The sequence below is a fragment of the Heptranchias perlo genome, chromosome 22, assembly GCF_035084215.1.
Source record: "Heptranchias perlo isolate sHepPer1 chromosome 22, sHepPer1.hap1, whole genome shotgun sequence".
NCBI classification, from domain to species: domain Eukaryota; kingdom Metazoa; phylum Chordata; class Chondrichthyes; order Hexanchiformes; family Hexanchidae; genus Heptranchias; species Heptranchias perlo.
The window spans coordinates 6419210-6446500 of NC_090346.1; the positions used below are offsets into that span (position 1 = coordinate 6419210).

A 27291-nucleotide genomic window follows, 5' to 3' on the forward strand; every position below is an offset into this window, starting at 1 on the left:
ACTACCACCAGGGACCTTAAACATGAGCATATTAAACTATGTTTTCCAGGCTCCTTCACAAACTCCACAACTAAGATGCTGGCCTGATTCTGCTCAAAAGGCCACAACATTCTTTATTTCCAACAGATTCACAACTATTAACAACAACTCGCATTTAAATAGTGCTTTAATGGAATAAATCATCCCAAAGCGCTTCACCAGAGCGTAATCAGGCAAAAACTGACACCAAGCCAAAGAAGGAGACATTAGGACAGGTGACTAAAAGCTGGGCCAAAGAGTTAGGTTTTCTAGAGGAGGAGAAAGAGGCGGAGAGGTTTAAGGAGGGAATTCCAGAGGTTAGGGCCTAGATGACTGCAGGCAGGGCCGCCAATGGTGAGGCGGTGGAAATTGGGAATGCGCAAGTAGTCAGAGTTGGAGGAGCGCAGAGTTCTCAGAGGGTTGTAGGGCTGGAGGAGGTTACAGAGATGGGGAGGGGCGAGGCCATGGAGGGATTTGAACAGGAGGATGCGAAATCGAGGCTTTGGTGGACCTGGAGCCAATGCAGGTCAGCACTCCTGCTCCTCCCGGAACTACATTCACATAAGTATGGAGGCCTTCCTGCACCATGTTATGCTGAGCGAGTTCAGCACGTGATGAGGCGATCGAAAATCAGAAACGGGTCCTGCAAGAAGCACAGGACCCTAATGTAAATAAATTATTTCCCCCTTTAAACGTTCCCGATGTGCACTTGGGAACATTTCAAATCATAGGCTGACACTTTCACCAGCTAGAAGGACAAAGGGAGCAGGCACATGGGAACATCACCACCTGTACGTTCCCCTCCAAGTCACACACCATCCCAACTTGGAAATATATCGCCGTTCCTTCATCGTCACTGGGTCAAAATCCTGGAACTCCCTTCCTAACAGCACTGTGGGAGAACCGTCACCACACGGACTGCAGCGGTTCAAGAAGGCGGCTCACCACCACCTTCTCAAGGGCAATTAGGCATGGGCAATAAATGCCGGCCTCGCCAGCGACGCCCACATCCCATGAATGAATTTTAAAAAAACTCGTGACCCCAGCGCAACCTCCTTTCCCAATATGGCGGGCGGTGCACTTCCTGCCGGAAATGCGCTGTGCTTCCTGCCTGCCATATTGGGGGCATAGTAGGCCGATTAGAGCCCGAAAAACAGACACAGCTTATATTTTCTGATCAGCGCTTTGTTAATGCCCATGGGTTACCACAAACATTAAAATAATTGCAAACAGAAAATCCAGGCTAATGTGCTCATAGAAGGAAGCAGACATCTTCGAACGAAGCTTGAGGCATACCTGGATGGTCTCCTGACAGCTGTTGTTCATGACATATCTTTAAAGGCGTTACCCTGAAATTGAGGGTGAGTTCGAAGGTCTGCTGCGGGTAGCTCTGAGGTAAAGAGAAGAGACAGCAAGTCATTTTCTTGGGGGCGAGCACCCTGTCTGAGATGACCCTTAGTCCATTCTTGGATATTGGTGTAGAAATGTGCCATTTTTTCCCTTTATTTCCAGTCAGAACTGTTGAGGAAAAAAAAGACAGTGGACCTTTAGCCACCAGAATTCCTATCCTTTCCAGCTGCTCCCCACAGCTTTACTGTGTGGAAGACAAAGAACAAACTGAGGGCTTGTGGTTATTTTGTCCCTAACGTATGTGTTCATTTTTGACCAGTTTTTGCTAATATGAAAAATAGCCAGAGCTGTAGTTATTTTAGTTTCAATCTGTGTCTTTTCCACTTCCTTTTCAAAGCGTAGGCTGACTCTTTCACATTGGGGTCCCATTTCCCTATGTGCCTCGTCCTATGGCTGGGCTTGGTGCTTTTGCTCTTGGTCTGAGTTCTGATAAAGGTGTAAATGTTTTTGTCCTTTTCATTTCTTTCAGTTCCTTTAATATTTCCTCTCTGCCGGGCGCGGAGGGTAAACCAGCCTCTAGGGGTTGGATGACTTCTTTTGTGCTGGCAGTTTCTTTGTTGACGACAGTATCTGTATCTTCCTCATCTCTTGGTCTGTATATCAGGCCTCTGCTGTTTAGTTTAAGCCGGCTATCTCCACCATTATCCATTAATTCTGGTAACCTGGAACCTGTGGTTGGGGGGAGGGGGAAGGATAAACGAATGTTAGTGTATTTTCACAGGTGTCTTGCCAGATTTCAGTAGGCATACTCGTGGGGGGAGTCCAGAACAAGGGGGCATAACGTTAAAATTAGAGCTAGACCGTTCAGGGGTCATATCAGGAAGCACTTCTTCACACAAAGGGTGGTGGAAATCAGGAGCTCTTCCTCCCCCCACCCCCAAAAAAAAGCTGTTGAGGCTGGGGGTCAATTGAAAATTTCAAAACTGAGATTGATAGATTTTTTTTAGGCAAGGGTATTAAGGGTTACGGAAACAAGGCAGGTAGATGAAGTTAAGATACAGATCATCCATGATCTAATTGATTGGTGGAACAGGCTGGAGGGGCTGAATGGCCTATTCCTGTTCCTATATTCTTATGTTCTTAAGCCTTCCTTGTCTGGCTGCACAGAACAGGTGTTAAAGCTACGGTGAATTATGGTTCAGTCAATCTTTCCCACCTAAAATCCCTATTCTTTTTCTAGGATCCATTATTATCGTGCACATATCCAATTTATTTTCATTTTTTGCCAAATTCAGCACCATTTTGCAAATCGAGATCCCTCAATAGTTCAGTTGGTGAAGGCAGACTGTCACTGAGACAACCAGACCAGAAGGTTCAGAGTTTGATCCTGAGTTACCTGTCTCACCAGGGGTGGCGGGGGAGGGCTACAACCAATCTCAGTTGGGAAGGGGACAGCAACCCATTCCTGATTGCTAACCAGTGACTCCTGCTAGAAAGTGCACCTGTGTCCAGTGAGGGTGGGAGCTGTGCCTTGGCGGAGATGCCTTCCTGGGTTAAATCGCCATCTTGCCTCACTCATGAAGAATGGCCAATTAGCCAAGTACCTGAGAGTGCCTGGTGACTGTGGAACTGTATCCCAGAGTGAGTCACTGCATTCAGGAGAGGAGCCATGAAAATTGGACAAGGGTAATTTCCAGGAACAAGCATTTTGATCGAAAAATGGTTCATTGAGATTGTTCTCTGGTGAAATGGATGCCTTATTGAAGTAAAATTTGTGTCTTTGGGGGTGGGGGCAATGCCATATTGAAGTGCATAATAATGGAATGTGCTGCATGATTGGTCCAGCCTGCACACAGTCCATTTAGAAATACAAGACCTGCCTTGCCATTATATCAGACATTTAAGTCAAATCATAAAAAATATGTGGCATGCAGAAAGTCAGACTTAAAAACCAAGAAATAAAGATTAATACAATTTCACTGCCACATTCCAACAATCTACCTCAAACCTGTGGAAGACAGGCCATGCGTATGGCCCCTGTAGATTTTGATTATTCTTGAGAAATCTAAGTAAAGGCCTAAGACCAAGATGCATCATTCTGCTAAGGCTGAAAAGAGTAGGAGTAAAGACAGGGTAAATGAAGAAGAGTTGACTAGGTGACACCAAGTTTGGTGTTTAGGAAGGACTGAAAAAGACTTTGGGAAGGAAGGAGTGGCTTGTGGTACTCAGGTTTCTAAATACATAGACAACCAGTCCAGTGACTGAGCACAAAAGTAGACTCAGTCTGCTGCAGTGTAATGAAGGTTCTATACGCTTCTCTGTAACCACGGCCTGGACTTTCCTCTGAGCAGGTGACTTTCCTCAACTCTTGAGAACTGCCATATTCAAATAAACACCTGCCATTCTTTGAGCTGAAAGCCACACTTGCCCTTTGACCTTGCTTATGACTTCATCCAAATTGCTCGCGCATATTACAGCCGAGCAACTTACTCTCAGCCATTTGCCAGTGATAATGCAGTGAAATCCACACTTTAAACTCATGGAGAATAAATCTCAACTGGAAAATAAAAAATGAGTGCAAATGCAGGAATGTTCGAGGTACAGCATTGTACCTCCTTAGTGAAAATCCTCCTGCCTCTCTGTACCGATGACTCAAGGGCCCAAATTTTAACTCGAAAGAACGGGTGGGTTGAGGGCGGTGGGGGGGGAGGCAGTAAATATTTTAAAAATCTAAAACCTGCTCCCAACCCGCCCATTTCCGGTTTTAATTGAGGCGGGATAAGAGGCGGGCGACCAACCCGCTCTCAGGAGGCAGGTTGGTCACTAAAAGCTTTCAAGGAGGCTATGGGCCTCCATTTACACAGTTTTTTTTTGTTTTTAACCCCTGGGGGCCAGGATTCCCGGGCCTTCTCCTTCACACCACATGAGAGAAGGCGAGAAGACCCGAAACAGCAGGTAAGTGCTTTTACCGCACTGCTTGTGGGCTTGGAGGAACGCCAATACTCCCCCCAGGCCCAACAAGCTTATCTGCGGCGACCACCCCCACAATCTCAGACCCACCCCACGATCTCCAACCACCCCCCCCAACGATCTCCGACCCCCACAATCTCCGACCTCCCCGATGACTCCCGACCCCAACCACCCAATGACCCCCGACCCCCCGACAACTACCCCCCGATGACCCCCGACCCTAATCCCCAATGACACCCGATGACCCCCGATGGTTGAGGGAGGGGCAAGACTGGCAGCTCAATTTTCCGGGGTACAGAATCTTCAGGCGAGACAGAGGGGGAGGTATAAGAGGAGGGGGGGTCGCAATATTAATTAAAGAATCAATTACTGCCATAAGGAGGGATGATATATTAGCAGGTTCCTCTAATGAGGCCATATGGGTGGAGCTTAAAAACAAAAAGGGGGCAAGCACTTTGATGGGAGTGTACTATAGGCCCCCAAACAGTCAGGGGGAGATAGAGGAACAGATATGTAGGCAAATCTCAGAAAATTGTGCAAATAATAGGGTAATAATAGTGGGGGATTTCAACTTCCCCAATATTAACTGGGATACTCAGAGTGTAAAAGGCTTAGAGGGTACAAAATTCTTAACGTGCATCCAGGAGAGCTTTTTGAGCCAGCATGTAGAAAGTCCTACAAGAGAGGGGGCGGTACTGGACCTAATTCTAGGGAATGTGGCCGGCCAAGTGGAAGAAGTGCTAGTAGGTGAGCACTTTGGTGACAGTGACCATAATTCGGTGAGATTTAAGGTGGTCATGGAAAAGGATAGGGAGGGGCCGGAAATAAAGGTTCTAAATTGGGGGAAGGCCGATTTTAATAGGATAAGGCAGGATCTGGCCAAAATGGACTGGGATCAGCTGCTTGTAGGAAAATCCGCATCGGGGCAATGGGAGTCTTTCAGAAGGGAGATTGAGACCATACAATGGCAACATGTTCCCGTAAAGGTCAAGGGTGGTTCCAAGAACTCCAGGGAACCTTGGATGTCAGGGGATATACGAGAATGGATTAGGAAAAAAAGGAGGGCTTTTGGCAGATACAAAAGGCTAAAGACGGAGGAAGCCCTAGAGGAGTACAAAAAGTGCAGGGGGATACTTAAAAAAGAAATTAGGAGATCAAGGAGGGGCCATGAAATAACACTGGCGAGCAAAATAAAGGAAAATCCTAAGATGTTTTATAAGTATATTAAGGGTAAGAGGATGACTAGGGAAAAAATAGGGCCCATTAGGGACAAAAATGGCAATCTGTGTGTGGAGCCGGCAGATGTAGGAGGGGTTCTAAATGAATTTTTTGCATCTGTTTTCACTATGGAGAAGGACGATGTAGACATAGAAATACGGCAGGGGGACTGTGATATACTCGAACATATTAACATCGAGCGGGAGGAGGTATTGGCGGTTTTAGCAGGCCTAAAAATGGATAAATCCCCCGGCCCGGACGAAATGTATCCCAGGCTACTGTGTGAGGCAAAGGAGGAGATTGCGGGGGCTCTAACACATATATTCAGAACCTCTCTGGCCACAGGGGATGTGCCAGAGGACTGGAGAACCGCTAATGTAGTACCATTATTCAAGAAGGGGAGTAGGGAAAAACCGGGGAACTACAGGCCAGTGAGCCTAACATCAGTGGTAGGAAAATTATTGGAAAAAATTCTGAAGGACAAAATTAGTCTCCACTTGGAGAAGCAAGGATTAATCAGGGATAGTCAACATGGCTTTGTCAAGGGAAGATCATGTCTGACTAATTTGATTGAATTTTTTGAGGGGGTGACTAGGCGTGTGGATGAGGGTAACGCAGTGGATGTGGTATACATGGATTTCAGTAAGGCCTTCGATAAAGTCCCCCACAGGAGACTGGTCAAGAAGGTACGAGCCCATGGAATCCAGGGTGCCTTGGCACTTTGGATACAAAACTGGCTTAGTGGCAGAAGGCAGAGGGTGATGGTCGAAGGTTGTTTTTGTGACTGGAAGCCTGTGGCCAGTGGGGTACCACAGGGCTCGGTGCTGGGTCCCTTGCTGTTTGTGGTCTACATTAATGACTTGGATATGAATGTAAAAGGTATGATCAGTAAGTTCGCTGATGATACAAAAATTGGTAGGGTGGTAAATAGCGAGGAGGATAGCCTCAGTCTGCAGGACGATATAGATGGGTTGGTCAGATGGGCGGAACAGTGGCAAATGGAATTTAACCCGGAAAAGTGCGAGGTGATGCACTTTGGAGGGACTAACAAGGCAAGGGAATACACAATGAATGGGAGGACCCTAGGCAAGACAGAGGGTCAGAGGGATCTTGGTGTGCAAGTTCACAGATCCCTGAAGGCGGCGGAACAGGTAGATAAGGTGGTAAAGAAGGCATATGGGATACTTGCCTTTATTAGCCGAGGCATAGAATATAAGAGCAAGGAGGTTATGATGGAGCTGTATAAAACACTGGTTAGGCCACAGCTGGAGTACTGTGTGCAGTTCTGGTCGCCACACTACAGGAAGGATGTGATCGCTTTGGAGAGGGTGCAGAGGAGATTCACCAGGATGTTACCAGGGCTGGAGCGCTTCAGCTATGAAGAGAGACTGGGAAGATTGGGTTTGTTTTCCTTGGAGCAGAGGAGGCTGAGGGGGGACATGATTGAGGTGTACAAAATTATGAGGGGCACAGATAGGATGGATACTAAGGAGCTTTTTCCCTTCGTTGAGGGTTCTATAACAAGGGGACATAGATTCAAGGTAAAAGGCGGGAGGTTTAGAGGGGATTTGAGAAAGAACTTTTTCACCCAGAGGGTGGTTGGAGTCTGGAACTCACTGCCTGAAAGGGTTGTGGAGGCAGGAACCCTCACAACATTCAAGAAGCATTTGGATGAGCACTTGAAATGCCATAGCATACAAGGCTACGGACCAAATGCTGGAATATGGGATTAGATTAGACAGGGCTTGATGGCCGGCGCGGACACGATGGGCCGAAGGGCCTCTATCCGTGCCGTATGACTCTATGACTCTATGACCTGACCCCAACCCCTCAATGACTCCTGACCCCCCGATGGCCCCAACTCCAAACTCCCGATGACCCCCGACCCTGACCCCCGATGCCTCCCGCCCCCCAACCCTCCCTGATGACGCCTGACCCCAGTCCCCCCAATGACTCCCGACCTCCCCCCCACCATGACCGCCCCCCCCCCCACCCCCATTTAAGACTTACCTGCTCATATCCGCTTCCTTCCTCTTCTCCCATCCAACTGAAGCCAGCCTATCGATCAGGCCGGCCTGTTGGGTGGGAAACCCGACCAAAAGAAAATAAAAGACGTCCATACTTCAAAATCATAAAGACGTCTGGGAAACACATACGGGTTTCGGTTTCCCGTCAGGAATTCACCCCTCCCGATGTCGTCCCGGCTCCCAGTAAAAATTTAGGCCAAAGTGTTTGATTAGGGGCAACTCAATCTCAATAGCATATATCAATTATCGGGCCTGGAAATTCTCCCCCAACTGTTAAGACAAAGGTGAATGTCCCGCCTGGAAACATTAAAATGCCACTTGGCAAATGGATCAACAAGGAAACTGCACCTGTTCTAATAGATCGGGAAAGGCTGTGGTCATACGACCGTAGGAACAGGAGTAGGCCATTCAGCCCCTTGAATTGGAACATGGCTGATCCATATCTTAATTCCATTTACCCGCCTTAGCTCCATATCCCTTGATACCCTCATCCAACAAAAATCTATCGATTTCAGTCTTAAAAGCTCCAATTTTGTAATTGTAATACGTTGTGAATTTGATCCATTTTGATGGTAACTCACATAATATCTGGTCCAGTATCCTGGGACACTGCTTACTCTAATGTCTACATCAGTTCAAATTTGCATTGATTGGGAACTCCAATGATAAACAATGGCTCTTGTCTGAGGCTGGTAATGTCCATGGATAGACAGATAGGTACCATTCTCTGGGAAATAGCTTATTATGCCATTCAGTGTCACAATAATCAGCTAACGGGCAGAAGGCAATCATGATGGAAGATCAGACTGACAAAATGGTATTAAGACTCCATTTAATTTGGCAACAAGAGTCTGGAGGGCCAAGTTTCCTGACCCTTGCCCGTGGAGAACATCTGCTTCAGGACAAAGGGGCAGAGATTAGTCTCTCCGGGTCTCTGTCTTCTTTTACTTCACTTAACTCTCTGGGCTTTTCCTTTGGGGAGCAGAGCTCGGCCTGTGCCCGCAGTAGGTCCAGGTCCATTGGAGCAATTCGAAGGAGGCAGGAAGAAGTGTTTCCTGGCCTCCTGCCTAATTGCCTGCTCGCTGCGTACCCCAGCCCTGGGTTTCCCAAAGCACAGTGGCCCGCTCTTGAACCCTCTCTGACTGGAGGGCCTGTGGGGGTCCCCAGGGTTCAAATCTCACCATAGCTAGGTGTGAAATGGATTTTAAAAAAAAAATCTGGTAATTAGCAGCAGAAAATTACCATTAAAGCTGCCGGATTATCGTTAAAAACAAACTGGTTCACAATGTCCTTTAGAATAAGACTGTCATTCCTACCTGGCCTGGCCTACGTGTGACTCCAGTCCCACACTATGTAGTTGAATTGAAATGCCCTCAGGGCACCTGGGGTGAGCAATAAATACTACCTTGCCAGTGTTGCCCACCTCCCAATTTTAAGTGGTCCTGTTGTTTGAGTCAAGGAACAGCTGGATTGTGGTCCATTGGCGTCAACAACATTCCAATGAATCCCCCAATAATTCAATCGTTTCTCTGCTAGTCCCAACTTCCCTGTAACATCTGGAGTTATTCAGACTGACTGTTTAAACTTGTGTTTAATGATTGATTTATATCATCACATTCGGTCCTGTGGGTGAGTGTGTAAGTACACCCAGTGCTTTTTAACATCTTCATTGCAGAATCTTCATTAAAAACTGAACAATTATCTTACCTTTGTTCCTACCGATTGGCTCTGTATTTCCTAATTCATCAACCACTATGGATTTCCGGACTGGTTGTAATTGGAATTCTCCCTCTTTTAAATAGCTGACACTCGATGCACGGATGAGAAGGAGGAAGATTCCCACTCCCAGAACGATCTGAAAGACCAGGTTTTAATTGAGACCCTTCCAATTGCTTTGATACTTTCCACAAGGCACTCTTCAAAATGGAGCTCAGAATTCTGATTTTCTTAGTGGGTATGACATTTTTCTCAATATTACGTATGGTCATGAGCCTGAACAGTAGTTTCTGTCTATGGACGTCAAGCATTTAAAGATGCAGTGAATTAAATAGATTACGTCATTGATGAGATAAATAAAAAATCTTTGCTGGATATTAGGATTTTAAACGAGATGAGCTTGTTTGACCAAATTCAACCTTTAGCCCACTGTCAATCCAATCGCATCTCCCCTATCTCCTGCTTGGTGTTCACCTGTCCTGTAGAACACCTTGGACCATTTTGTTACATGGAAGGCATTATATTACATAGAATTACACAGCACAGAACCAGGCCATTCAGCCCAACAGGTCTGTGCCGGTGTTTATACTCCACACGAGCCTCCTCCCACTTTATTTCATCTCACCCGATCAGCATATAAATAATAGTACCAGTCTGACATGAGTTCAAAGTACAAAATGGCATAGAATTTATTACTTAGGTACATAGGAACATAGGAACAGGAGTAGGCCATTCAGCCCCTCGTGCCTGCTCCACCATTTGATAAGATCATGGCTGATCTGTGATCTAACTCCATATACCTGCCTTTGGCCCATATCCCTTAATACCTTTGGTTGCCAAAAAGCTATCTATCTCAGATTTAAATTTAGCAATTGAGCCAAATTGCCGTTTGCGGAAGAGAGTTCCAAACTTCTACCACACTTTGTGTGTAGAAATGTTTTCTAATCTCGCTCCTGAAAGGTCTGGCTCTAATTTTTAGACTGTGCCCCCTACTCCTAAAATCCCCAACCAGCGGAAATAGTTTCTCTCTCTCCACCCTATCCGTTCCCCTTAATATCTTATAAACTTCGATCAGATCACCCCTTAACCTTCGAAACTCTAGAGAATACAACCCCAATTTGTGTAATGAAGAGATTACATAATGGAAACATTACCTCGGTGCATCGGGTATGTTCCCCTGAGGTTAGGGCAGAACAAAGAATGATTTCTTCTGTATTTTCACATGCTATACCTGACCTGGAAGTGCTCAGTGGTGAGAACTTGGGATGCCTTTCCCCAGCATGGATGTCCCTCGCCATTTGACGATGAACCTTCACACCAACTATCTGTTACTCAGAAAGAGGCAGCACAGGAATAATCCAGTGATCCTGGTTTGGAAATATGGCTACAACAAGTTAGTCCTGATTATCTTATTTTATTATTCGTTCATGGGATGTGGGCAAGGCCGGCATTTATTGCCCATCCCTAATTGCCCTTGAGAAGGTGGTGGTGAGCCGCCTTCTTGAACCGCTACAGTCCGTGCGATGAAGGTTCTCCCACAGTGCTGTTAGGAAGGGAGTTCCAGGATTTTGACCCAGCGACGATGAAGGAACGGCAATATATTTCCAAGTCGGGATGGTGTGTGACTTGGAAGGGAATGTGCAGGTTGTGTTGTTCCATGTACCTGCTGCCCTTGTCCTTCTAGGTGGTGGAGGTCGCGGGTTTGAGAGGTGCTGTCGAAGAAGCCTTGGCGAGTTGCTGCAGTCATCCTGTGGATGGTACATACTGCAGCCACGGTGCGCTGGTGGTGAAGGGAGTGAATGTTTAGGGTGGTGGATGGGGTGCCAATCAAGCGGGCTGCTTTGTCCTGGATGGTGTCGAGCTTCTTGAGTGTTGTTGGAGCTGCACTCATCCAGGCAAGTGGAGAGTATTCCATCACACTCTTGACTTGTGCCTTGTAGATGGTGGAAAGGCTTTGGGGAGTCAGGAGGTGAGTCACTCGCTGCAGAATACCCAGCCTCTGACCTGCTCTTGTAGCCACAGTATTTATATGGCTGGTCCAGTTAAGTTTCTGGTCAATGGTGACCCCCAGGATGTTGTTGGTGAGGGATTCGGCGATGGTAATGGCACTGAATGTCAAGGGGAGGTAGTTAGACTCTCACTTGTTCGAGATGGTCATTGCCTGGCACTTGTCTGGCACAAATGTTATCTGACCCGCATTCCTAAGGGCGCAGGTTCACTGAATTGTCCATATAGTTCCATGCCCAGTCATTTGCACAAAACCCAAATTTAATTAGTAATTGTCAAAAAACTGTGTTCATCACTGAGCATTAGTTATTAGAGGTGGGATATAAACAAATAATGGAAAATCTCTCATTATTCCATGAATAAGGATCTCCTAATAATTCAGGAATCTCATCCTCGACTTCTCTGCAACCTTTGACACTGTCAACCCTATCATTCTCCCCCAATGGCTCTTCTCCATTGTTCAGCACGGTAGACCACTCTCACTTGATTCCACTCTTACCTGTCCATTCGGAGCAGAACATCTCCAGCAATGGCTTCTCTGGCTACTCCTGCCCTGTCACCTCAGGAGTTCTCCAAGGAGTCATCTTTGGCCTACTGCTCTACCTCATTTGCATGCTGACGATATCATCTACAGACTTGGGGACACCCAGCTCTACCTCTCCACCTCCTCTCTCAACCCATCCACTGTCTCCATGCTGTCAGATTGCTTTTCTGATATCCAGTCTTGGATCAGCTGTAATTTCCTCCAGTTAAACATTGGGAAGCCTAAGTCCATCGCTTTTGGACCCCATCACAAACTCCATATCCTCATTGCCAATTTAATCCCCCTCTCTGGCCACTGTCTCAGGATGAACCAGACTGTTCGCAACCTCAGCATCCTGTTCACCCCCAAGCTGAGCTTCTGACCTCATATCCTTTCTATCACAAAGGCGGCCTAATTCCACCTCTGTAACATCACCCACCTCCACATCTACCTATGTGCTGCTGAATTTCTCTTCCATGCCTTTATCACCTCCAGACTTGACTATTCCAATGATTTCATGGCTGGCCTCTCATCCTCCACCCTTTGTATACTTCAGCTCATCCAAAACTCTGCTGCCTGTGTCCTATCCCGCTCCAAGTCCCATTCACCATCATCCATCTCTTTGCTGACCTACATTGGCTCCCAATCCGCCATTGCCTCAAATTTAAAATTCTTATCCTTGTGTTTTAATCCCTTCATGGCCTCAACCCCCTCCTATCTCCTGCAGTCCTACAACCCTCCCTCCGAACTCTCCGTTCCTCTGACTCTGCCCTCTTGTAGAAACCCCTTGTCTTTTCACCTCATTTCAGCTGTTTAGAATCCACTCTGCTATTCCCTCCCTAAACCCCTCCCACTCTCTCAATCTGTGAATGTGCTTTTTTTTAAACTCTGAGTATGGCCTTTACTGTGTTTCCAACTGGAAAGTCGCTGGTGGTCCCAAGGGCAAGCCGGAACTCCATCATGGCCTCCATCATCAGCTAATAGACCCTGATCTTAGAGACCCGATACACAGCTGTGCTCACAATTACACTCTGTTTCTCAGGCTCGAGGCCCAACCAGGGGGGGGTGGGCCTGCCCAAGAAGTTCCCCTGTGTTGTGCAGATAGTCGGAGGAGATAAACTGCATGCATCCTTTTCCTCTTAGGCACAACACACCTCAAGACGCTCACCGGGTAACTAGAGAAGAAAATCTGCCCCTTTAACATCAACAAAACAGCTCTTCAGAAATAAAGTCCAAGGTTTGAGGTGTGACGGTGGAACCTGCGACTCTGTACTGTCGAATGTGTAGTAGTAAATGACTTACTTTGACTGTTAAACTTTAGAACATAATTGATAGAAATAAGATTGTACTTACTCTTCCTGTGAAAGTAACTTTACGTAGTTTTGCATGGATTGCAGATGGATAAATAAAGCAGATGGCACTCCCCGTGGTAGTTCCCATTATTCCTAGCACAGTCTGCACTGAAAGATCAAACACACACCACAGTGAGGGGAATGGCTAGAAATCTAGCTGGAGTGAAAGGGATAAAAATTGCTCTTGTCCTAGGTCTTCCTTTCACTTGTGACATGTAACAAGCTTTATACACTGCACTTACAGGGCATTGGCAGATCACAGTACACTGCAAGAAGGGAAAGAGATGGTCATTATTACGTGTTTGGATTTTACTCAAATATTTCTCTCACACTCAGGGTCAAGAATCATTCCCACTCGCGAGCCTTCACTCCTTATGGACTGAAATATAGCTTTACACGCACAATACCTGATATAATGTTGTCTTTGAATCGAGCAGAAACCCTTGTCATTGTACTTACTTTACTAGATATGACACAAGCTTTCTCATGATCTCCCTGTCTTTGGAAAGCTGTACAACACCATCAAATCATAGCTTAGGCTATAAGCTAGAAAACAAGTTTATTTAAAAAGAACAGTTAAGTGGTATCAATAGACAATACAGCAGATTACTGTAGTTTACAAAACTACCAAATCTCCCTGATACAACAATAGCAAACAATGTGACCCATTTCTTATTCTCAGTAACACTTACATAGAAACATAAAAAATAGGAGCAAGAGTAGGCCAGTTGGCCCTTCGGGCCTGCTCCACCATTCAAAATTATCCTGGCTGATCGTCTAACTCAGTACCCTGTTCCCACTTTTTCCCCATATCCCTTGATCCTTTTAGCATTAAGAAATATATCTATCTCCTTCTTGAATACATCTAATGACTTGGCCTCCACTGCCTTCTGTGGTAGAGAATTCCACAGATTTACCACCCTCTGAGTGAAGAAATTTCTCCTCATCTCGGTTCTAAATGGCATATCCCGTATCCTGAGACTGTGACCCCTGGTTCTGGACTCCCCAGCCAGCGGGAACATCCTCCCTGCATCTAGTCTGTCTAGTCCTGTTAGAATTTTATATGTTTCGATGAGATCATCTCTCATTCTTCTAAACTCTAGTGAATATAGGCCTAGTCGACCCAATCTCTCCTCATACCTTGATCTGGATCAGTGCCCATGACAAAACTTATACCTGGGATTTTATCAGACCCACAGAATCCCCAGCCCCTAGGAACATAGGAACAGGAGTAGGCCATTCAGCTTTCCCACATTGAACTCCATCTGCCATAGTTTTGCCCCCTCACTTAATCTGTCTATGTCCCTTTATAGCTTCCTGCTCCCACACAATTGACTGTGCCTCCTAATTTAGTGTCATCTGCAGCTTGGATTATACAATGCTCTATTCCTTCATCCAAGTCATTAATATATATGGTGAAAAACTGAAAACAAACCCTTTATCCCTACTCTCTGTCTCCTACCTCCCAATCAATTATCGATCCATGTTCCAATTCCATTTGCTCTCGTTTTTGCTGATAATCTCTTGTGAGAAACCTTATCAATATTTTACATCCCCTTCAAAGTTCAACCAGGAACAAAGAAGTCAATCTTTCCTCAATTGCACACAGCAATCAAACGTTGATCAGATGTTAAACACAAGGTACTTGCTGGCTTGCTGCATTCTTCTTGGACCCTTGAGGTTCAAAACTGGGATATCGATAAACTAAAATTGCCTTCCATAGTGGAAGCTTCTCTTCTGCCGTCCAGATCAAGGTCATTGCTGTCACCCGGTTCTGCTCTTACCTGACTTGACATAGGCAGTACATTGGGGCAATAGCCTCTGCCACTCTGCTTGCATAACTACCTCAGTATCTTGGCATTCTGCTCAAGCCCAAGTTCAGCTTCCTTCCCACATCCATTCCATTACCAAAAGCGCTTTCTTCCACCTCCAACATTGTCCACCTTTGCCCCTATCTCTTCCCTTTTTCCTCCGAAACCCTAGACCATACCTCCATCACCTCCAGGCCTGACCTCTCCAGTGCTCTTTTACTTTCCTTCCCCCCATCAACCTCACAACTTTCAACGTATCAAAAATGCCTTAGTTGAACTCCTCGCTGCACCAAGCCCCACACTCCCATCACACCCTGTTTCCCCAAGATCCACTGGCTCCCCATGCTCCAGTGTGTCAATTTTTCAAAATTCCTGTCTCTGCTTTCAGGCTTTACCCCACCTTACCCTTAGTGAGCTCCTCCTACCTTACATTCCTGCACTCACTCTCCGCTCTTCTAATGCTGGTCCTCTCCTCACCCCTCGCTCCCCCCACTCAAGCATTGGCAGCTGCTCAATCAGCCATTATGCTCCTGCCCCGTGGAATTTTCTATCCAGTTCCCTCTCCTTGCCAATTTGTCCCCCATTTTCAAAAATCTCCTCATATCCCTCCTCTACAGCCATGCTTACGATTCCCCCATCCTCACCCTTGCATCTCTCTCCTTTTTGCCCATGCTCAGTGTCCATCATATCCCTTTCCTCTTTATTGTAAAGTGTTTCGAGATATCTTGCTGCACACGAGCAGCACTATATAAATGCAAGTTACTGCTGTGTTGTTCGGCCAAGGAATTACTTATTGCATCCTATTGGACTGTCCTGCCTTCCAAATTCAGGAAGATAATGTAGACGCAAAGAGCTTGCATGGAAAAGGAAGGATAAAACAAATCATTTGTTTTCACTCAAGTACTGTTGGTTCCAGCTCACACACCACAGTAGTACTTACCATCTGGTACCAGGACACCCATGATCATGGTGCTGTAAACTACTAGCACTGTAGTTGTTACATGCCGATGAAAGGGCATGTCACCACTGACTGAGAACGTACCATCTTCTTTCTGTAAAATATGTAAAGAATGCATTAGTGATTACTGATCATCTTTCTACCTTCGTTGCCAAAAGGTTCACTATTTTTCAAACACATTCAGAAAATTAATAAGACACAGCACGTACCAGCTCTGAGTCATGGAATAAGTTTTCCTCAGCACACAAAATAGGATGTTCTTCCCATCTTACATGTGAGATACAGTCTGAATATAATCATCATTTATGGTATTGTCTTAATGGCTAATGCTAATGGAGTACTGCAATCACTCATCTCTTCCCAACAGGGCAATACGGTACCTTTTGAGATGTATCATTTTATTTAGCAAAGACCTTGTACGTTCCAATGATACCAACTAGTTTATATTTCCGGCATCTATTTCCGACCAAATAGACCATTTGATGCAGTGGGGGTCATTTTAACCTAAGCCACCCGGTGGGCAGCTGACGGGATCAGATCGGCCCTCCATTTTACACCCCGTCCGAATTTACTCTCCATTAAAATCAATGAAGAGTAAAATCGGACGGGAGGTAGAACCCTCATAGGGTCCACTCTGATCAGCTGCTCGCCGGTGGGTTTGGTCAAAATTATCCCCCAGTGTTTTTCAACCAGATATTTTCCCCATTAATTCCAATCCATAAATGTACATTTGATTTTCTGTAGCCATGGCCTTAGTCATGCCTGTTTCTACAATTTATCTATTAGTTGTTGAATATGCATCAAATATTTCACTTTATTTTTGAGCTCTAATACACATTAGGTAGAAGTCATGTATTGAATCCATGTACCTGAAGCTCTCAATCACTTTGTCACCTTCACTACGTGGTGTACTTTGCTTTAAGTAAGTTTGAAATCCGCTTTCCTTTATTTTCATCCCTGGCCAAAGTTGATTTGGATTCAGCCTACATCTGTCTAATTCTCATACCGCATACAAATAACACAGGCCGTGAGGCGCCAGTTAATAAAACATCACAGTTGGCCTGGCTTGAAATGAGACATTTCAGTCAGTACTCATCCTCATTCAAGTATGATTTTCTCTACCCAAAATGTTAGAGAAACAAAAAGCAGAAAATGCTGGAAATACATAGCAGACCACTCCGATCTGTAACAATAAAAGGCACGTAACATTTCTGGTATAACCCTTCATCAGAACTCTTGTTTTAACTCTTATGTGTGAACCAATCATTTATCTTTTCAGATGCTGATGGGCCTGCTGTTTATTTCTAGCATTTTCCAATTTTATTTCAAGGCTTTTTATTTTATTCAGACTCTATACAGGTTTTAATTTTTCCTTATTGCTCTGCCTGGATTTAAAGTTGATTTAGAATGTAATCCATATGCACGGCCTCAATACAAACCTGGTTAAGGAGAATTAACTAGCTGGGAGTTCAGTTGAAGCTTCCTCCACCTTTCTTTTTTGTCCCCCTCCCCTCTTGAAGATGATTCCTTTTGCTAGGGTATAGATACTGACAACCTCCACTATCTTGCTCAAACGGCCATCCTTGGTGTGTGAGCCTGAGCAAGACTACATCCAGGTTATTTGACTTTGAGAGCCTAGCCCAATCCTCTCCCCATCCAATATCCACATGTACACTTTCTGGTTGGGCTACTGGATAACGAACAGGAGCAGGAACCATTGCTTCCCTCTCCTTCTCTAGCCCAGGAATGCTGGGCCAATTGTAATATTTCCACTGCCACCCTGGCACAGATCAGTGCTGAACCTGGGAGCCTAATGTGTGTGGCTCAGTTCCACATTCAAAAGTGCTTTTACCAACTGAGCCATCAGGCAAGTTTAGTTGAACACTTTGGATCAGTTGGTCTACTACAGGATAGCTTGAACAGAGAATAATGGATACTTTATTCCAGGAACGTGTCCTGGTGGATTGTGTGTTAGTGTGGTGTGACTGGAATAATGTCATAACAATTCTGATTTGGGGAGGGTGAGGTTAAAATCAGGGCTTCAAATCATTTTTTCAGCACAAAGGCACTGTCACAGCCACTCACCCTTTCTTCAGTTCTCAATATCTTTAGTTCAGTTTCAATTGAGTCTAAAGGAACAGCTGGACTCTGTGCGCTGGATAGGATCTTTTGGCTTGCAGGCGTAAAAGCATCATAGAATTACATAGCATTTACAGCACAGAGGCAGGCCATTCAGCCCAACTGGTCTTTTTTAAAATTCGTTCATAGGATGTGGGCGTCGCTGGCAAGGTCGGCATTTATTGCCCATCCCTAATTGCCCTTGAGAAGGTGGTGGTGAGCCGCCTTCTTGAACCGCTGCAGTCCGTGTGGTGAAGGTTCTCCCACAATGTTGTTAGGAAGGGAGTTCCAGGATTTTGACCCAGCGACGATGAAGGAACGGCGATATATTTCCAAGTCGGGATGGTGTGTGACTTGGAGGGGAATGTGCAGGTGGTGTTGTTCCCATGTATCTGCTGCTCTTGTCCTTCTAGGTGGTACAGGTCGCGGGTTTGGGAGGTGCTGTCGAAGAAGCCTTGGCGAGTTGCTGCAGTGCATCCTGTGGATGGTACACACTGCAGCCACTGTGCGCCGGTGGTGAAGGGAGTGAATGTTTAGGGTGGTGGATGGGGTGCCAATCAAGTGGGCTGCTTTGTCCTGGATGGTGTTGAGCTTCTTGATTGTTGTTGGAGCTGCACTCATCCAGGCAAGTGGAGAGTATTCCATCACACTCCTGACTTGTGCCTTGTAGATGGTGGAAAGGCTTTGGGGAGTCAGGAGGTGAGTCACTCGCTGCAGAATACCCAGCCTCTGACCTGCTCTTGTAGCCACAGTATTTATATGGCTGGTCCAGTTAAGTTTGTGGTCAATGGTGACTCCCAGGATGTTGATGGTGGGGGATTCGGCAATGGTAATGCCGTTGAATGTCAAGGGGAGGTGGTTAGACTCTCTCTTGTTGGAGATGGTCATTGCCTGGCACTTGTCTGGTGCGAATGTTACTTGCCACACATGAGCCCAAGCCTGGATGATGTCTAGGTTTTGCTGCATGCGGGCTCGGACTGCTTCATTATTTGAGGAGTTGCGAATGGAACTGAACACTGTGCAATCATCAGCGAACATCTATGGCGGTGTTTATAGTCCACACGAGCCTCCTCCCTCCCTACTTTATGTAACTCTATTAACATATCCTTCTATTCCTTTGTCCCTCATGTACTTATCCAGCTTCATCTTAAAGGCAACCATGCTATTCGCCTCAACTACTCCATGTGGTAGCAAGTTCCACATTCTAACCACTCCTGAATTCCTTACTGGATTTATTAGTGACTATCTTCTATTTATGACCCCTTTTTTGGACTCCCCCACAAGTGAAGACATCTTCCCTACCTCTACCCTATCAAACCCCTTCATAATTTTAAAAACCTCCATTAGATCACCCCTCTGCCTTCTCTTTTCTTGTACCTGGATGTCTAGCTGTTAATGGTAATCAGTGTTCTTCTGATTGATCAAGAAACTAACCTGTTGTTCGAAAAAGAGCGTGTTAATGGCTTGTCGACAGGGTAAAATAATCAGTGGGAAGCTCGCTGTGAGGGAGATGAAAAACATAGCATGTATACCATCTGTTACAATACTTCGGGGTAAAGTAGCAAGGATGTCTCCTGGTACAGCTTCAGTGAGAGGCAGGTAGCCACATAGTCCAACCTGAAATGTTTTTTAAAAAAAGAAAATAACACAATATGAAGAGCTGATCTCGATGCGTTTTATAGATAAGCCTCAATGTTTATAATTTGAGAATAAAATTTAAAGAAAAATTCATACTATCACTGGAAACCAAACAATTTTGTTTCAACTTTAAATTCCAGGAAAATATATCCCATCATCATAACGGGCCATAATTTGCTGTCAAAATAAAGGTGAGGCTAACAATGTTCACCATTATTTATACGCAAATACCATAGTAACTTCAGGCGTGGTTAAACGCAGAAATCCAAAAGCTGCTGTCCGAGATGCTCTGCTCCACAGTTAGCTTCACGAAAACGGCATCTCGCTGTCTGCCTCACCATTGAAATTCATTGAATGGCGGGAAGTTGCTGTATTTTCGCGGTAGATATGAACTAAACTCGCCACAGAAAGACTTATCCATTTCAGTCTAAGTACCCTTTCAATGACATGAGAAGTGTTAATTACTGCCAGTCAACCTCACTGGCACTGAAAATTAATATTACACGTATGGAGTCTCACTCCTTCAGGTTTTAATTGTTAGAGATTTTTAAAATGTAAAATGTAAAATTTTAAATTTTTTTTAACTTTTGCTTTCTGTCTCTTTTTTCTCTCTCTCTCTTAATACAATATTTCTTTCCCTCTCTTTCTGTACCTGATTTGACATTGAATTCACCCACTCTAATTTACACTTCCTTCTCAGTCCTTGCACTGTTTATTTCCCAATCCTTAAATCTCATTGGTTAACCCTGTTGGTTGCCCTGTTCACTCAGGTCCCCAATGCCCTGTTTCCCTCGCTGGGCCGTTATCAGCTCGGACTTTCAGCAACTTGCCATGCAAAAAATTCATAAACTTAAACCTGTAAGGGCAAGTGTAACTAACAGCAGACACCGTTAGACGCCCTGCTACAGCAAAATCTGGCCCAATATATTGCTGGCTTTGTTGCTATTTGGCATCCCAGTGGTGTTGCTAAGCAGCAACTCCCAAATCTGAGACCTCCACTACCTCGGAGGACAAGGACAGCTGGGAACACCGTCACTTCCAAGTTCCCCTCCAAATCACACACCATCCTGACTTGGACATATATCTCTCTCTTCATTGTTGCTGGCTGAGGTGATTTGTTCATCTTCAGTCCCTTAACCTGTTAAACTTATCATAACTCTTAGTGTTGTGCTAAACTTTATTTTAGCTTTTAATAAACTTAGGGCAGCTTTTTAGCGTTGTCTTGAAAAATATAAAATGGATGGGGATGGGTGGGGTAATTTTGACTTTGGGCGATAGTATAAAATGGGGCCAGTTATACATCTCTCCCGGTTGACTTCAATAGGAATGGAATCGGGAGATAGCACCCGTTTTACAATATCGTCCAAAGTCAGAATTACACCTGGGATCTTTTTCCCTCCAGCTGTAGCACACCTCTTGAAATGTACTACAGCATAGGATTTAAGCACCCATACACAGAAGGCTTATTATCACCTATCACAGATCAGCCATGATCTAATTTAATGGCGGAACAGCCTCACAGGGCTGGATGGCCTACTCCTGTTCCTATGTTTCACTGCAACTAGTACAGTTGAGACTCAATAATGGTTAGACCAAGTTCTACTGAATAAGTCAAATATATATTCTAAAATAAGGGGAAACAAAAGGAGTAGTTTTCCAACTTTGCACTGTCAATGTGTCAATGGTTGGAAATTCCTGATTTTCTGATATGTCATCCTCTGTTGAGCGTGAAAAGTCATAAAATTACCCCAGTGAGTTAGCTTGGATCAGTAAGGATGTATTTGCACTATGAGTGTAATGTTGGTGCAAGGCAATTTTGCTTTAAACTGACGCTACAGTTATCACAAGATCACAAGGTAACATTCGGCCCATTTTAGTTCATCCATCCAGAAAGACCCTATACTGTGTACAGTGAAGTTGTTGTGTAAAGACAGCTGAACTTACTATTGTATAAAAGATGGAGATGGTGATGGTCGCTTGCTTGCAGGCTACATTCATTCGCTCCACTGATTGCTGTCTGAGGTTGAAGTACATTGGGAGCACTAGTCTTGACACAAATCATTAAAGAGAAATCATAACGCAAACTCAGCTTAGACTTGAAGGTCAGTCACTGCCTCTAACTCATCAGATATTTCCCACACATCTAATTTGTCAGCTGGATTATGAGCCACCCCAGCCTCATAGACACCAAGAGCCTTATTGATCCTGGGACCAATTGTTTACCCGTCCCATCCCTCCCGGCCGCACAACTGCTGAAACATAGTGTTGGGGGGAAGGGGAGGAAGCATTAAAGTAACCCAATTGCAGCACCCCAACACTGGCCCAACTGAGGTCAGACCACTCAGCACTGAGTGCTGAATCAAACCTGAAGCCATCATGGTTTATATGGTCAACTGCTCACTGCTTTAATACATTGAGTCAGCAGGTGAACTATTGCAAATAAAGCAGTCCCGCTGTATTACATTCAGGTGACTAACAACAACAACTTGCATTTATGTAGTGCCATTAACATAGTAAAACATCCCAAGGTGTTTCACAGGAGCGATTATCAAACAAAATTTGACACCGAGCCACATAAGGAGATATTAGGACAGGTGACCAAACACAGAGGTAGGTTTTAAGGAGCGTCTTAAAGGAGGAGAGAGAGGTAGAGAGGCGGAGAGGTTTAGGGAGGGAATTCCAGAGCTTAGGGCCTAGGCAGCTGAAGGCACGGCCACCAATGGTGGAGCGATTAAAATTGGGGATGCGCAAAAGGCCTGAATTGGAGGAGCGCAGAGATCTCGGAGGGTTGGAGGAGGTTACAGAGATAGGGAGGGGCGAGCCATGGGGGGATTTGAAAACAAGGATGAGAATTTTAAAATCGAGGCGTTGCCGGAGGGGGAACGAATGTAGATCAGTGAGCACAAGGGTGATGGGTGAACAGGACTTGGTGCAAGTTAGGATACGGGTAGTAGAGCTTTGGGTGAACCTTTGTCTTTAACACTTCTGGAGCAGGGCTTTGTGCACCAGGAGCGTGTGACAGGAATTCGGGCACCCGTCCACTCTACCGGTCCATGATTTTCCCTCCATTAAAATGAACGCTAGAGCATAATTGGAAAATTAACCCCATAGTATTACCGCACGTGTGGCACCTTTTTGAGCTTATCTATCTAGTTCACGTAGCTACAATTCCAATGACTAAAGCAGGCGGTTTGGGAGCGCTCTATCTTTACGTTACTTACGGGTGACTGCAGAATGAGGTGGCAAATATCGGCAGACACGTGACAATCCCAGACCACTGCCAGAAGCGGACGTTCTTCATTACCAGTGCACCAGACAGCACCGATTTCAGGCAGTACACCAGCAGCTGAAGACCAAGACAAAACCCCTGTGTGAATTTCTCATCTCTACCAATACAAACTAAATCAGAGCATGTTATGTTTGCATAAACACTCATTTTGGTGTGGTAATAACTAGCTGCTTTTATTTCCAGGCCCTCTAGCACATTCTGTCAAAGAACAACAAAAACAATACCAGGGGTAAATTTTAACTGAGAGCCAGGAAGGGAGTAGGGGGAAATATTTCTGGGTGCGAAACCTGGAATGTAAGTGGGCGGGTCGCAATCTTAATGAGGCCCATCAATTTCACTTCAGGGTTTCACGCCCGGCAGCCAGCCTGATTGACAGACTGGCTGGCTGTCGACCAGGGAGGCCTGCTGCATCAGAGGGAGGGAGGGAGGGAGAGATCATAGGCCAGGGAGAAGATCGAGGAGGGGGGTGCAGGGGAGAAGATCGGGGTGGGGCTGGGGAAGAAATTGGGGGGCTGATAACAAGGTCGGGGGGCTGAGGAAGAGATCGGGGAGTTGAGAAAGAGATCGGGGGGGCTGAGAGGTCACAGGAGTTCGGTGAGGCCCACCAATGGGGGGTGGGGGGGGTGGGTGAGGGACATCATCAGGGGTTGGGGGGGTGTCAGCGTCAGCGTAGATCCTGTCAGCCAGGTGAGCTTGTTGGGCCTGGATGAAGCACTCCTGCTCCTCTGGGCCCAGAAGCAGTGCAATAAAGGCCCTCACCTCATGGATCCGGCCCTTCCCACCTGCTTTCACCTGACGTGATTCAGAAGCGATGGGAATCCCCAACAGGTAAGGTTAAATTCATTTTATTATTCCAATACACAAAATATTAAGTACCTCAAGAATCTCAGTGAGGTACATTGCCCTTTTAAGTATTGGCCCGCCAGATTTAAGTGGGGGCGGGACTTCCTGGTATCTGCTCTCCACATGCAGACAAACCTGCCGGGGTTAAACCCACAAGTGATGGAGCCGGGATGCGGTCCCGCTCTGAAAACCAAGTATTTTTACTCCCGACCTGCCCCCAACCCACCCATTCTTGGGGGTTAAAATTTACCCCGAGGAGTCGGACATTGGCGTGTAATTGCTACAGTGTACTGACTTCCATCAGGGGCCGTCTAGTGTTCAGTTAACAATATGTAAGTACCATCAGAGCAGACTTTTTAACGTTTATTTCCCCTCAATTTTCTCCTAAAGAAGCAGACTCCCGCTGGAGTTCAATGCATGGCCTGGGAGACCAGAGAGGAGAAATAGATGTGAAACGGGAGGGAGAATATCCTTTTTTCTAAAGATATTGACAGACGTTGAATTTGCTGAAATTTGCTTGGTTCGATCTGAGCCACAGAACTTTTCCCAGTTTGTTTGTATTTAATATTCATGATGAAGTCTAAAGAAAATGGAAAATTCTAATCTCTTTAGATTTAAAAACTAATCAGCTTTTTCACTTTTTCCGAATAACTTTGATTTTCATCAAAGTAATATACGCCAGTGTGTGATAAAGATAACACATGAATTCTTTTATTAACCAAATTACTTTTCAGAGATGGCTGGCAGATTTAATCTTTTCCCCTATTTATCTCATGCTGGATGTGTCTGGTTGGGTTCATTAAGGTAAGGGGTGATGCATCTGGAAATTCGATGTGGTTTTTCACCTTTACCCAGTGAATATGACATGGATCAAGGGTAATGCAAATGCACTCCCTACAGACCCCAAAAAACACAGGTGGAAAGAACTTTACTCTGTCCTTTCTGTACTAAGGTGACATTTTTGTTTCTGATACTGAACAGAATTGTTGAGTTTTGGTCTGTGCTGTGAAACCCTCCCTACTGGAAACTTGATTGAGACTGCCTCCTTCACGTTGACTGTTACTCCCTCTGTCTGCTCTGACTTGTGTCACGCTCGACGATGAAAAAAACTCATGTGTCAGTTCCCTGATGGCTCAGTTAGCGGATGTGAAACTGAACCACACTGACAAAACTGCCGCGGGTTCTATCAATGATTGATTTCAGCTGAGGTGGTGGTAAGACCCTGAAATGGTCAGCACCCAAAAGTTACAGAGAGGAAATAAAAGCCGTGGTCTCCACTTCTGATTGTTGCCCAGTGACCCCTGCTGGAAAGTGCATGTGTGTGGATGTTGGAATGGGCTCAGGTTTGATGGCCTTCAAAGAAGAGCATACTGCCAGCAATCACCATATAGGCTCCTCACCATATAGGCTCCTCACTATACTGGCTCCTCATTGTATCGGCTCCTCACCGTACTGGCTCCTCACCATATAGGCTCCTCACCGTACTGGCTCCTCACCATATAGGCTCCTCACTGTACTGGCTCCTCACCGTACTGGCTCCTCACCATATAGGCTCCTCACTGTACTGGCTCCTCATTGTATAGGCTCCTCACCATATAGGCTCCTCACCATATAGGCTCCTCACTGTACTGGCTCCTCACTGTACTGGCTCCTCACCATATAGGCTCCTCACCGTACTGGCTCCTCACCGTACTGGCTCCTCATTGTATAGGCTCCTCACTGTACTGGCTCCTCACCATATAGGCTCCTCACCATATAGGCTCCTCACTGTACTGGCTCCTCACCGTACTGGCTCCTCATTGTATAGGCTCCTCACTGTACTGGCTCCTCACTGTACTGGCTCCTCACCATATAGGCTCCTCACCGTACTGGCTCCTCACCGTACTGGCTCCTCATTGTATAGGCTCCTCACTGTACTGGCTCCTCACTGTACTGGCTCCTCACCATATAGGCTCCTCACCGTACTGGCTCCTCACCGTACTGGCTCCTCATTGTATAGGCTCCTCACTGTACTGGCTCCTCACCATATAGGCTCCTCACCATATAGGCTCCTCACCGTACTGGCTCCTCATTGTATAGGCTCCTCACTGTACTGGCTCCTCACCATATAGGCTCCTCACCATATAGGCTCCTCACCGTACTGGCTCCTCATCGTATAGGCTCCTCACCATATAGGCTCCTCACCATATAGGCTCCTCACTGTACTGGCTCCTCACCATATAGGCTCCTCACCGTATAGGCTCCTCACTGTACTGGCTCCTCACCATATAGGCTCCTCACTGTACTGGCTCCTCACCATATAGGCTCCTCACTGTACTGGCTCCTCACTGTACTGGCTCCTCACCATATAGGCTCCTCACCATATAGGCTCCTCACTGTACTGGCTCCTCACTGTACTGGCTCCTCACCATATAGGCTCCTCACTGTACTGGCTCCTCATCATATAGGCTCCTCACTGTACTGGCTCCTCATCATATAGGCTCCTCACCATATAGGCTCCTCACTATACTGGCTCCTCACCATATAGGCTCCTCACTGTACTGGCTCCTCATCATATAGGCTCCTCACTGTACTGGCTCCTCATCATATAGGCTCCTCACCATATAGGCTCCTCACCGTACTGGCTCCTCACCATATAGACTCCTCACCATATAGGCTCCTCACTGTACTGGCTCCTCACCATATAGGCTCCTCACTGTACTGGCTCCTCATTGTATAGGCTCCTTACTGTACTGGCTCCTCACCATATAGACTCCTCACCATATAGGCTCCTCACCGTACTGGCTCCTCATTGTATAGGCTCCTCACTGTACTGGCTCCTCACCATATAGGCTCCTCACCGTACTGGCTCCTCACCATATAGGCTCCTCACTGTACTGGCTCCTCATCATATAGGCTGTGCACTGTACTGGCTCCTCATCATATAGGCTCCTCACTGTATAGGCTCCTCATCGTATAGGCTCCTCACCATATAGACTCCTCACTGTACTGGCTCCTCACCATATAGGCTCCTCACTGTACTGGCTCCTCACTGTATAGGCTCCTCACTGTATAGGCTCCTCACTGTATAGGCTCCTCACCGTATAGGCTCCTCACTGTACTGGCTCCTCACCGTATAGGCTCCTCACTGTACTGGCTCCTCACCGTATAGGCTCCTCACTGTACTGGCTCCTCACCGTATAGGCTCTTCACTGTATAGGCTCCTCACCGTATAGGCTCCTCAACGTATAGGCTCCTCACCATATAGGCTCGTTACCCAGTAACCCAGGTTCAGTAAAGTCCAGTGTAACAATTATGTTTTATGTCTTATACTCTCCAAGTACTGGGCAATGATATATACACTGAGGTGATCTATACACCCATTAGATCAATAATCCCAGAATCCCAGTCTAGTTCTCACTGTGCTCCCAATACTCACCACAATCATCAATAACATATAAAAGTTGAGTGAGA

General features: G+C 45.9%; 1 protein-coding gene across 1 annotated transcript; it reads right to left on the reverse strand.

Moving 5' to 3' along the window:
* LOC137340852 (putative sodium-coupled neutral amino acid transporter 10) lies at positions 1-27291 on the reverse strand. The gene is made up of 8 exons (XM_068003660.1): positions 27257-27291; positions 22928-23052; positions 21651-21753; positions 19503-19685; positions 15933-16044; positions 13183-13289; positions 9291-9438; positions 1-2097 (listed from the first exon to the last, which is right to left on the reverse strand). Exons 1-8 carry the CDS (start codon positions 27272-27274, stop codon positions 1802-1804), a joined length of 1092 nt encoding a protein of 363 aa, XP_067859761.1. The 5' UTR covers positions 27275-27291; the 3' UTR covers positions 1-1801.

Bases quoted from the DNA above. Each gene is read 5' to 3' on its own strand.
- LOC137340852 (XM_068003660.1), bottom strand. The intron at 21,754-22,927 runs GTAAGTAACGTA...ATTTGTGTCAAG, and splicing joins ACCTCATTCTGCAGTCACCC to ACTAGTGCTCCCAATGTACT. The intron at 16,045-19,502 runs GTTAGTTTCTTG...CATATTTTACAG, and splicing joins CGCTCTTTTTCGAACAACAG to AAAGAAGATGGTACGTTCTC.